General features: G+C 41.7%; 1 protein-coding gene across 9 annotated transcripts in view; it reads left to right on the top strand.

The window, feature by feature from the left end:
- NEO1 (neogenin 1) overlaps positions 1–12,751 on the top strand; it is a 194,574-nt gene that overhangs the window by 162,244 nt on the left and 19,579 nt on the right. For 7 of the 9 annotated variants that reach the window (XM_062583518.1, XM_062583520.1, XM_062583515.1 and 4 more), the window contains exons 18-21: positions 3,366–3,504; positions 6,276–6,383; positions 9,036–9,230; positions 9,992–10,024. In XM_062583518.1, the coding sequence (XP_062439502.1) occupies positions 3,366–3,504; positions 6,276–6,383; positions 9,036–9,230; positions 9,992–10,024 (475 nt within the window). The remainder of the gene's footprint in view (positions 1–3,365; positions 3,505–6,275; positions 6,384–9,035; positions 9,231–9,991; positions 10,025–12,751) is intronic. The other 2 variants (XM_062583517.1, XM_062583513.1) reach the window with 1 other exon arrangement.

Below are 12,751 nucleotides of genomic sequence, written 5' to 3'. Positions count from 1 at the left end.
GTGTGCGAGATCCTGACGCGGGTGTTGCGTAGGAGCGAGTGGAAGCGCCGTCTCGTGGAAGCAGGGGAGGAAGACGCTGCCGGGGTGACTTTCCCCTGCGGATGCTGATTTCAGCCTTGCTGTTTTACCCTGCCATGATCTCTGCATGACAGACGTGGGCATCCCTGGAGAGCGCGGTGGTGTGGTCTGTGGTACTAGTGGCTTCTCCCCAGTTAGCAGAGGAATCTGAATTTGTGGAGTGAGTCACACACACCCTCAAAACGGAAAATATTTACTCGTATACTTTTAGTTCGGTTTCCTTTTCCAGAGCTTTTCTGTTCACACCAACTCGATAGTGAAACTTTCCTTTAGGAAGTGAACGGGTGCAAAATAGATAATGCCACCTTTATGATAACCTTGGCTTCCTAGATTTTCAGCTACTGTTTTAATCTGGAGGCTGGATTTGGGAGTAGGTTTTTTCATTTGGAATTTTTTGGTTTGGGTTGGTTGGATTTTTTTTTTTTTTTTTTTTTTTTTTTTTTTACTGTTAACAGTTACCTGGAGACCTCAAAAATGCTGACTGTAAATTCCACGTTTGAAACGAGACTCGAAGGAGATGGTTGTTATAATACCCAGCTAGCGGAGCTCCCTTTATGATCTTACAGAGGAATCTTGTTACGAACCAGATCTTTTTTTGTATCAAAATGCAGAGATATATGTGTGTTTGCTTTTCCTCTAAAGGCAGGTTATTTATGAACCCTCGTTCCTGAGTCATGTGCAGAGGACGTCTCAGGAGTGATTTATATGATGCTGCAACTTCATTAGCTGAGAGCTTAAGCAAAACACCCTCCGTGGTAAATAAAATACTCCCACAGTTCTCGGTGCTGGTGGCCAGCGGTCGACAAGGTTTATTGTGGACCAAAAATAATGTGTAGTGATGGAATGTGTTTCAGAACTACTCATTGTAAAAAGCCTTTTCCTGAAGGGGCGTAAGTGTGAAAACATTTGCTCTCGTGTCCCTTTTAACCCGTGGTGTCTGGAGAGCTCTCGTCCTGCCTGTCTTTGTTTCAGTTGTGAATTCTGTGCTACAACAGCAATTGCTAATTTTAAGAAAGGCAAACCTCTCTTCAGCGGTGCTGTTCAGTAAGCTGAGGCATTTCAGTCCGTTAAAGCTGGTAAATATATTAACTCTGGGCATCTCTAGTGGGTTTGCTCTTGAGCACACGTTTCGAGGCTGTTCGCCCAGTGGCACCAGAGCTGCTCCATTACATAGACTAGTACACAGAAATCTTATCTTCGTGTCCGTTTCCTGGCATCCAAAGCTAAGTCTCTTCCCCTGGGTGTTGCTGCATCCATCGCCATCTTCAACTGGAGGTTGGCACATTTTGTTCATGGTTTTCTACATTTTGTCCCACTTCCTATGCTGATGTTTGTAAAAAATTTGGTTAAATAAAAGGCTGCCTGCTTCAAATGCCAGTTCAGAGAGTCTGCCTTAAGGAGCCATATTTTCTTCAATTTGTATAGAAGATATGTCAGTCCAGAGTGTGTAAATGCAGGAACAGATGTGATACAGTTCCTGAAGCTAAAACAGTCCACTGTGCTTTGGACTGTGCAGCTTCACTAACATGGATCAGAAAGCGTTTTTCAAAGAACCTTTATTGATGGAGCAGAGTTTTCCTGCTCACAGACTACCTGTAATTTATTAGCTGTGCTCTCAAGCATAAGCTAAAATATTAAATCTGTGTGTAGACCTTTTCGGACCATATAGAAAGAAAACAAATTTCGCAGGGTGATATTTATGAAGGTTAATTCTATTAGGTGCACGGGGTTTAGTATCATGGGATATGCTGCAATCTTAAAAACAGCAAGTGACACAAATAATGAAGGAAGCGGAGAAGTCGAGCGCTCCCGATAGGCTTCCAGGTGTAATGTTCGAAGTGGTGTGCAGTCAAACTGAAATTTTGGGGAGGAAGAAATGCTGTTTCCGGGGTAAGTCAGCTTGTAATATAAGATGCTAGGAAAAGGTTTATTCTCTGGACTGCTTATTATATAATTGTCCAGACCAGAGTTCTCCACAACTTCCACTGCAGCCTCTGTTGTTCCCTGATGTCCCTGAGCTAGACTGCAGAGAGCCTGGATAACATATTGCTTGGCACTCTGAGAGCTGATGGAAAGCTCTTCCGAACCTGTGGTTTCACGTTAGTGCTTGGGAGCTTGTGTTTGCTCAAGGTTTGTCGTGGAGTTTTGGATCAACTAAAGGTTTAAAGCAAATGGAGGATTTGATATGAATTATGTTCACCGTGTCTTTATTTTATTGTCTGTCCCCCTCTGTGAAGTCTAACTGGCTAAATGCATGTTTGTGAACATGCAAAATCCGAGGTATAAATCTAAGTTTCACTTGGCTAACTGAGTTTTCAGCTAGCCTAACTAAAAAGCTGCCATGGTACACTTGAGAATAAGAGTCTTCTCTACAGAAGTTTGTCCCTTTTTTTCGGACTATATTAGAATAGATTGGACTATATTAGAGTCTTGAAGAGATGTAAATTCGTTAAATAGATTCTTTCCCTTGAAGGAGAATTAGTTGGAAACAACTGTTTTTTTTGAAGGAAATAGTTATTTATGAATATAGTTGTTATATGACAGTCAAATATTGAAATGACTAACTTTTTGAGTACTGTAGATCTAGGTAAGGAATACAGATCTATATAGATATCCTTTATATATATACATACATACATACATACATATATATATGTATAGCTTGTACAACATTTAGTTGTAACTGACTGTAAATGATACTGTAAACCCTGTGTAGTTTAAGCGTGTCCTTAGATAATCATTCATTCTGAAAAAAACCTACATATTAATAGAGCTTCATTTTTGTGACATCTCTGAGCACCTACATCCTCAGTTGACTTTTTAAAATGTTATGTTTAAAATGCACTGAAAATTCAAACATGGGTTTGGAAGGAAGATCTGGATTTCAAGGACATTTTTTGTTAACTGTGCTTTATTGTTTTCCCCAGCTAGATGATTTAATGAAATGCTGTAAATTAACACCCTCTCTCCCTGCAACCGCCCCAGCAGCCAGCAATTCAGCCTGCTGCATAACAAGTGTGCCCTGGACATTATATTACTTTTTTAATTTATAATTGACTGTTATTAAATGCTCTTGCTGACTGCAGAAATAATTTCTCATTTAGGCTAAAACAAGTGCTACATTACTACTTCATTAGTGAATTTGCATGCGAAAGCAAAAAAGAGAATTAGTGATCATGGTCTGTAGCAATGTTAGAATGTTTTAAACACCTGCCTGAGACAAAAGTGCCTGAGAATTAGTGACTGGACATTTTTCAGAAGTTAGTGACACTTTGCTTTTCTTTCAGACTGCAAATGCAACCACTTTGAGCTATTTAGTGACCGGGTTAAAACCAAATACCTTGTACGAATTCTCTGTGATGGTGACGAAAGGGCGAAGATCGAGTACCTGGAGTATGACAGCGCACGGAACAACTTTTGAATTAGGTACTCGCTCATGTCTTTCCGGGGGGGCTGATGCTTCTAACAGCGCGAATCGAGTCTAGTCTGCCAGAATGCTGCAAGAGGGAACACATATATATGAAATGATTTTTTCTTTATGGCTTAGTCACGTAGTTAAATCCTGATAAAAAAACAACGTACTTCAAAATTCAAAGGTGTGATTGCATGCAAGAGCATTTCCATCAAATCACAGAGAAGTAAAAGTAATACACCACTGTTCATGGACAGGAGAGAAAGAGGCAGCATACTTTTGAAACAGCTCAGATACAGCGCATCAAGAGCAAACGCAAAAGAAAATGGTTTAGCCAGTCCTGGTTAAGATTGGATATAATTACAATGATAATCATTACAGAATAAGAAAGCTCGTGAGGCAAATGAGTCCCCCCAAATCCCAGTAAGAATTAAGACATTAAAACTCAAAACCAGCCCCGAATTCCTCTGCAGGAATTGCCATTGCAATTCTCAGCGTAGAAACAAACCCCCAGAGCACAGAAGAGGGTTGTGGCTGGTAGGGGGAACGTGGGCCCGCGGAGTAACTGCACCTGCAGGAGCTCTCCTGTGCCAGAGCTGTCCCTCATTAGCTCCTTTGAGTCTTTCTGTGGTTAGATTTATTGCTTATTGTGTTTATGGTTTTGTTTATTCAAACTGTACCTCCAGAAAGCCTATGCAAATTGCCATATGGTTCTGACACCAGTTTAAGACAGTGCAAAAAAAATCAGGTAGTGCAAAGAAGCAGTCAGGTCTTCTGGATGCTGTAACTTAAGGAGGAACAAATGCAAAGAGGAGGATGAAGTAGGGTAAGATCAAAAAGCTCCTAACTTACTCTGAAGCCCCGTATACCCTTAGCGAGCTTCAGTTGCTTTTGAAATCATTGTCCTAGTTCCTGGTGGGAATCCCATTCCGGGGTTTTCCCAGAGGTGGTCTGCTTTGTCCGAGAGTATCCTGCTGCAAATGCCCGAGCTGGAGAGTGGCGGCAGCTGCCGTGGCAACAGCCCCGGTCAGGGACTGAGGCACGGTTCCCGTCGCAATCGCTGTGCGCGCCCAGCGCTAAAACACTTGATTTGGTATTTTTGCTGCCACACGTAACAGTTCTCATCCATAGCCCTGCAATAAGAATAGGGGCTGTAAAAGCGGCACAAAAAGGTTCTGAAAAGAGAGTTTGAGGTAAAAAATACATGAGCTAGGGTGAAATATGTGATGTTTCTTGTCTTCTAGTTAAATAGAAAGCAAATTTCTAGTCTGTGTGGTTGCAGAGAAATACTTGAAAAGATGACCTAAAAGCTTGGGAACTAAGAGGCAAAGGGAAAAAAAAAAACATTTATTTTCTCCTAACAGATCGTGTGATTTATATGACTCGCCAAATTCCTGAGCGTGTGACTCATTATTTTTGAACACTCATGACTAGCAGCGTTGTATAGGACTCGCTTCTCAGCTAGTACTGAAGACAAATACAGGATACTGGTTTCAGTGTTAGCCTGTGAACTGGTAGTCTCTGGAGGGGCTAGTCCTGATTTTGGTCTCTGTACCTCACGGTCAGGCCTTGAAGCATGCTTTGCTTGAATTTGTTTCTGCTGAGTGTATGTTTAAAACTTTTGGATAATAATCATAATAACTTTTGAGCTTCACTTTCATGATTCTGCGTAGGGATAAGAGGTGGCCACCTCAGAGGATGGAAGGATTGATTTCTACTAGGTAGCAGACATAAAGCTCTTTAAATGTGGACAGCACAGTGTAAGCTCTAAATATTACTGTTACAGTATTAAATATCCAAGGCAGATTTACTGTGCTAAAAGTTACCTAATTAGAAGTCTCATGTTTTTCATAATGCAGAGGCCCAAACTGTCACTGGTTAATGCACCTTTGGAGATGTTGGCTTTGTGCATTTGAAAGCCATTAATCTGAGCCCCAGCTGGATATTTTAGTTCACAGTGAGAGAGGTCTCGGGTTTCAGTCTCTTGCTGGAGTGGCCTGTGCAATTTTCTGAGTTTTAGGCAAGAGAGGCCTGATAGGAAGGAAAAAAAAAGTTTTTTTTTTTTTTTTTTTCCTCTCTCTCTCTCTCTCCCGCTTCTCTCAGTCAACCCAAGGAGAGAAATTGGGCAATTGTGTTCAACAAATATTTCTAGATTTCAGATGCTTCTGTGGTGCAGATTTCCTTGCAAATCATGCCTAGATCATTTGTAAAACAAATTAGAATCATAACCCATATTTGCTGAACCTCTAGGGCATTTTGCTGATTCAGATTTGAGGGGAAAATTGGCATTACTAGGTCTTGGTCCCACCATAAACCTGAGAATACGGAGATACTTTGTATGTCTATGTGTATAGGATGTGTTTATTTCACAAGTTCATCTAATTTTCCTGATGACCAAGCTAATGCGAGTTAGGAGTCATTAACCCAAGACTATTTGAGTTCTACAAAGGCAGCATTTTTTGGAAGACGCGTGGGCTCGTTCAGTCATGAATCACAGCATCTGTTGACGGAAACGCTGTAGAAACAGGTAACTTCTTACGGAAAGGAAATACCGCACGCCAGATGGCATTTGCCAGTGTAATGGAGTGAGGCAGTACTGCGGAGTAAGTCACTACGCCACGATGGTAGCTTTACTCGAAGATAATGTTCTGAGTTTTTATTATTGTATGTGCCTTTCTTTCAGTGGTAAAACATATAAATAGCAGAAGTGTTGAGATTATTTTCTTATATCCAGTGAAATTGTGCGATGTGATAGTCTGATAGTCGATTTTTTGTTTGCTTGTAGTTCCTACTTCTCCTCCTAAAGACGTGACTGTGGTGAGCAAAGAGGGGAAACCTCGGACAATAATTGTCAACTGGCAGCCTCCGTCGGAAGCCAATGGCAAAATTACAGGTGCAGTTTGCATGCGTTATAAAGGCAGATAGATATAAGATGCTTGGTTAACAGCAGAATATAATCTACATATGTATGTGAAAACTAACCATACTTTCTTTCTCCTGGCGCTACCCAAGTGTTCTGTATCATCTTTGTAAATCTTCTTAGGTAGCTCAGATTAATTATTTGCTTTTGTACCTAGTGAAGATATATTAGGACGCAAACAGGAACTGCAGTGTGAAATTGGCCTCTCACCAGAAGCGTAATTGAAAGTTCAAATATCTCAGCAACCTTTGTCTTCCTCGGCTTCCGTGCCGTTCTCGGAGCATGCCTCCAGGAATGCCATCTGCAGCGCAGCTGGCCCATGGGTATTTTATTCGGAAGTTTCTGTTCCAGTGCTCACTGTCAGCTTTGTGCCTTTCCTAGAGGGTTGAAGCCAGTATATTAGTGACTGAAGAATTCCTCCCCTGACATGATGCTGAGGAGTAAACTGTTATCTGGGCTTTGTAACTGCATCACTTTCATGTAGGATAAATCATTTAGCAGAAAATAGTAATTACCATTTCTGTAAGAGTTCTGTTCATTTGGATTGCCATTTCTGAAGGCTTTCTGAAATAATTTACTTGTTTTTCTTTTTTTTTCTTTCCTGGCTGTAAGCTTAAAGCAGCTTTTGTTGGCATATAGTGTGCAGTGTTTGAATCTTGCTTGTGTTATTGGAACTGACTATGGTGCAGAATCAAGCCTGGGAAACCAGGCAGCAGCTGAAGAGTCTGAATATGCAGTACTGTAGCCCCGGGTACTAAAACTAATCGGATTGCTCTGAAAAGGCAGAATGGTGGAAGGCGCTGTTCTTCGTAAATACCAGAATGTTTGAAGTAAACAGGAGAAAAGGCCCCTGAAAAGCAAAGGGCGTTCAGCATGCGGCCCAAAGGCTGCAGGTGGGACGAGGTGGATGTAGCAGTAGGACTGTAGGTGTTTTTGGCGACGGTGTAACCAGTATGGCCAGAAGGGTTGTGCCGACCTCGTAGCGTGGCGCTTTGCTCCTCATCTGATCCTGTGCCGAGGGTGCCCCAGAGGTGGAGCTGCGAGGACGCAGCGCTGAAAGACCAGCTGCTGCGCGCACCGCTGTGTGCATCTCTATAGGGTTGTCTATGTTTCCATCTTCCTGTATTTTCATTTCTCTCTCTAAGCAAATTCTGGGTTATTTTATTATCGGCTAGATGTTTCCTCTACATCTGGAGGAAGGTTTGATCAGAGAAACAAGAGCCTTTATCTTAACTGCAGCTTAAAGCCCTTAGTTGCTAGTGCTCAATCCAGGTCATTCAGATGCACGTGCAGTGTAAGGCACAAGTATCTCCTAAAAAGATAACCTTTGTTCTCTTGTATCAGGTGTGTATGCGAGAGAGTGTGCAAAGAGATCAGCATTTCCTTATACAGTGTCATTAGCGAAATTACCATGAACAGGTAATTTTCCAGGTGGAAAAAACCAAACTCCTTGCAATTTCTGTACCGTGAAGGAAAGCACTCAACATGTGTGAATAAAGATGAGGGAAACGTGCAGTATTCGTTAGTTTTTGCAGAAGCAGAAACAGCTGAATGTTTTCTTAAAAAACCCCGTGGGTTTTTGGAACATGTTTTACTCCCAGGCTGCCCGAGTCCGCTGATCCTTAGAATTCAATTTGCCATGGGCGCCGAGGCGCCTTGCCCGGCCCGTGTGCCCCGAGTGCCCTCTGGCGGAGAGAGCCAAAATCCGGAATAATTACCAAATCCGCTCGGTTTTAATCTGCTTCTGACGTGGGTGGGATGGACGTGAAGCGCCGGACCGGGCTCGGCTGGCCGCCAGGTGCTTTTGCTGCCCGGCGGCTGCAACCGGCCCGCTCGCTGGCACCGTGGCGAGCGAACGGGGTCGCCTCGCGCCACGCCGCGCTTTTAACCGTCCCGGTACTCCGTACGGCGCTCTTAACGGTGCGTGCGCTGTCCCCTCTGTAACCTGTCCAAGTAGCAAACTGTAAAATCCGCTCCCCGGTAGTCAGCGATGTCACCAAGGCAAGAAATAAGCTGCTCCTTAAACAAGAAAAAGTTACAGAGCTTTTACTTCGTCTTGCTTCATATGTGCAGTATGTATAATAAAAGACCACATACTCTTCTTGTATCTTATTTCTGTGCTATGCAAGATTGCTTTGGTTCTCTTCAGATTATAGTTTTCTTTGTTAATAAACTGAAAATTTGAATTCTTTTATAATATAAAATAAGCTGTGCATGAGAATGTTTCTTTGTTTTAAGGTTATCCCATTTCTCTAAGCATTAATGTTTTGTAAATGTTTTTATAATAGCAGCTTTATGGTTTTTATGTTATTTGGACTATGATCATGTAAAGAGATGGAAACGAGGAATTTCTCCATACTTGGATGAATAGCGGTTAAAAATAGTTTTGGTATTTCAAATGGCTTTTTTTCTCTCAACATATTCTTAAATGGCTTAAAATTTGAGATGGGAAATCTGTCTAATACCTGAATGCATTCTTAGTTTTTGAAAAAGTAAGAATACGCTTTCAGAAAACTCATAATCATTTAGCTGTGCAAATGTCATTAAACGTTGATAGAACTTTTGCTTTGGACCTTATTCTGCTCTTTTATGCATAATGATTCTTGGTTTTTTTGCTTTAAATAGGATACATCATTTACTACAGTACAGATGTGAATGCTGAAATACATGACTGGGTTATTGAACCCGTCGTGGGAAACAGACTGACCCATCAGATACAGGAATTAACCCTCGATACACCCTATTATTTCAAAATTCAGGCTCGCAACTCCAAGGGCATGGGCCCTATGTCTGAGGCGGTTCAGTTCAGAACCCCAAAAGGTAAAGTATTGTGAATATGTAAATACCTTCTCCATCATTTTCTGATAAAAAAAAAAAAAAGAGGGATAAAACACTGATAACCTGTTTTTTCTATTTAAGCTGGAAAAGACAGGAAGAAGATAGAGCTTGTTTAGAAGAAAATTTTCTCTTGGGTTGCTCTTGCATGTCATTAATACACATGCAAATATTTCTCAGCTGTTTGCTAGATGTGTTGTTTCAGAATCACTGGTAGGCCGTTAGGTGAACAAGTTATGAATGCCGAAGGTCCCTATCCTAAATGCGCTTTTAGAAAACTTGTTTCTAGTCGCCTGCGGCATCTGCCCATGGTGAAATGGTACCAAAGAGCTGGAGCTGGAAGCCAGCGAACAACTGCACCCAAATGACTTGGACGATACAGTGTGAACTAGTGTGGTGCAAGAGGCTTTTTAATCCAGAAGGGCTTGGTGACGAGTAACTGGTGAAATATTAAGAAGACATGATACTTGAAAAATCTCGTGTTTCAGAAAGGAGATGAAAAATGCTTGTGGTGGGAGGGAGTCAGAGGTAAATGCACCCTAAGGAGAGCTGAAAAATAACCTCCAAAATATTGTGAGTAGATTTTTCTAACCATTCTTTTTCCATGTGAGTATTTGTGGTGAAAAATGAGATCTGAACTCTTAACTAAGCTTATGTATATTATGTGAAACTTAATTCTGTCTGTCACTCCTTCAAGCCTTGTGATCTTTCTCTTGTTTTTTCCTCCCCTGTGCTTGTCCCGGTAGCTGAATCCTCAGATAAAATGCCTAATGATCAAGGTAAATGAATGGCCCTGCTTTCTCTTATATTCCGTCTTTTTCGTGTTTTGTTTTTCCTTTCCATATGCTGTTGCATTTGTGAGACAAAATGAATATTTGCTGCTCTAAATGTAAATGCGCAAGTTCCCATTGTGCTTTTTACAGGGGAAGATGTGTTCGTGGTTGGGGTGTTAGGAATATAAAGTGATCTCTGTAGTCAGATGTCACGTGAAGGGACAAAGCAGGTTGTGCCAGAGCTGAACCCTCCTGTCAAAATGAATTTGGATTAAGTGATACTCCAGCCAGCCTCTGACCACTGGATGCAAGATCTCAGTACATAGAGGTGGAAGATCAAACAGTTACTTAATTAGCATAAGTGCTGTTTTGTGAGCTTTATATCTATAATTATTTTTATAATAAAGGAAAATATCACTACTCTAGACAGCTTTTTTGCAAGCGAGATTCTGCTTGTCAGCTCATTTAGACTCCACTCTCTCCTGAAGACATAACATTAGCTGCTAAAAGCCTTAAGGTTTTAAAATGCTAACTTGAAAAATGGTAGCTCTGAGTTTACTACATCAAATTATATGGTGAATGTCCTGGAGGTATTTTTGCTTTCTTCCAAATAAGCTACAAGCCCAATAAAAAGCAGAAGAATTAGTCTAAAGGGAGGAGTTCAAAAGGACATTGGCAAGCATCTTAGACATACAATTAAGTAGATGCTAAAGGGATTGAGAATGAGGTATTTTTACTTGCTTTTGAACCCGTTACTTAGGAGTAGTTTATTTAATATGCTTTTACCTTTGGGTTTGCGACCTCTGTACCAAATACTGTTGATCTTAGGCTGTTAGGGAGCAAATTCATATGCAGACTTCCATAACAGAAATACTAGGTGAGATTCAGGATTGTCGGTGGGGAAGCAGGTGCTTGCCACGGCATCATTAGCTTTCTGCTGCAAGTGGAGCAGCATGTGGAAAGATTAAAATCTATATTTTATTTAAAAGTGCTGTTTTCTCTTCTGCATTGTTCTTCTAACCTCATTTCAGCAGATAACTAAATCTTGTCACCCAGCATTATCATCCTAAAGTAACATTTCTGCACAGTAACAATTTCATTAATGTTTATAAAACTGTATAATCTACCAATCAGAAAAGCTTGGCTCAAAGTCAGGAGTGTTTTGTTGCAGGATACCTGTAAGAGCACTCGGGGACTATAAATCATTGCAATGGGTTAAACGTGGCAAAGGAGACCACAAGCTGAAGAGCAGAAAAGCTTGCTCTGTACCCAGCCCGTTAGAGCGCGGAGGCGTGTCCTTCAGGAAGTAGCAGGCAAAGTATTTGAGACTGGAGAGAACAAACCTACGGCAGGATTGACTCGCTGGCCTTTCATGCTGCTTAGTGACTCTGTCTTTCCTCTCGCCTGCTTTAATATTTTTCCTCCTCTATGAAGTACGTTGTTCTTCAACCCACTTCTGTAGCGCAGGTTCCAGTTTCTGCTAGGAGGGGTTACCAGCTTCAGGGATTTGCACAGACCTAGGACAAAACCAAAGGTTGAGATATCTGATCCTGGTAAACCTATCTTGAAAAGAGCACAAAATAAAATGTTTTGTCCAACTGCCAGATAGCTCATGGGCAACGTGGAGGTAACTGTACTTAAAAAATGACACAATTTCAAGGAAACTTTATCTTAAACTGTTCCTTGATAGAGGAGAAAATGGGAAACCTCAGTAGAAACCTTCCTAAGCCCCTGGAGACTAGGCTGCTCAGCACACAGAAGGTGGAGCACGTTCATACGCGTGTTTGGAGCCCGTTGTGGCACGGTAGAGGCGAGGTTTGCGATCCTTGTAGGGGCACGACGAGGAGCTTCGAGGAAGGGCGGTGGGTTCCAGCCTTCGTGCCAGCACGAACAGCAGGGACCTGTCAGGTGGTCTTTCAGGTAGCGTTGCGTATGAAACGAGCTCCCCTTACTGAAGGGCTGAAGTGTTGATCCCTGGTTGCTCTGGTGTTTAGGAACCTGAATCTCACTGAATTCTGCAAACTGACTGAAAATGTTGAAGTTAACTTTGCTTTTTTGGAAATGGGCACTCACTGCCACATGGGCACCATGCGGTCCAGGCCAATATCAGGTGTCCCTGAACTCTCCAAGGATCTCAAGTCCCTTTAGAAACCACTGCTTTCCAAACTGCTGTTTTCTCTCACTGACTTCCAGCATTTTCTTCATCATCTAAATATGATGTGTATTTTGTCACGTATACCTATATGTGGAGGGAGCTGCATAAGCCCTGCCAGTGGCCGGCTGAGTGTAGACACTGTTCTAGCGAGTGCAAATCGTCTGATAAACCGCGCTGACTCAATGCGTTAGACTCACGTTTACCGCATGATGCCTGTTGGTCTGTGCAGGTGACTTTGCATATCTTACTATCTACACAATTATTTTTTGCCATCTGCTAACGCTAGTAGCAATATTGTAGCTTTCTTTCACAGCGTTGTTAAAGATGCTGAATTACGCTTGGCCAAGCACAGGTCTTTGCGGCACCTCGTTAGAAACATCCTTTATGAATAATGATTCTGCAATTATAATTCTTATTTGTATCTGTTAATTAGTTGTTTAGTCTTGTTACTGTGTGCCATGTTGCTTTTTATTGTGCTGTTTTTAACAAAGCACATTAAAATATTTTATAGAGGGCTAAATATAGAAGGTCTCCGTTGTTACCCTTACCAACAAAATTTGTGGTCTGACATTAAGTTT

The sequence above is a fragment of the Rhea pennata genome, chromosome 10 (assembly GCF_028389875.1).
Source record: "Rhea pennata isolate bPtePen1 chromosome 10, bPtePen1.pri, whole genome shotgun sequence".
In the NCBI taxonomy this organism is placed as follows: Eukaryota; Metazoa; Chordata; class Aves; order Rheiformes; family Rheidae; genus Rhea; species Rhea pennata.
This window is presented reverse-complemented; position numbering and strand designations above follow the sequence as displayed.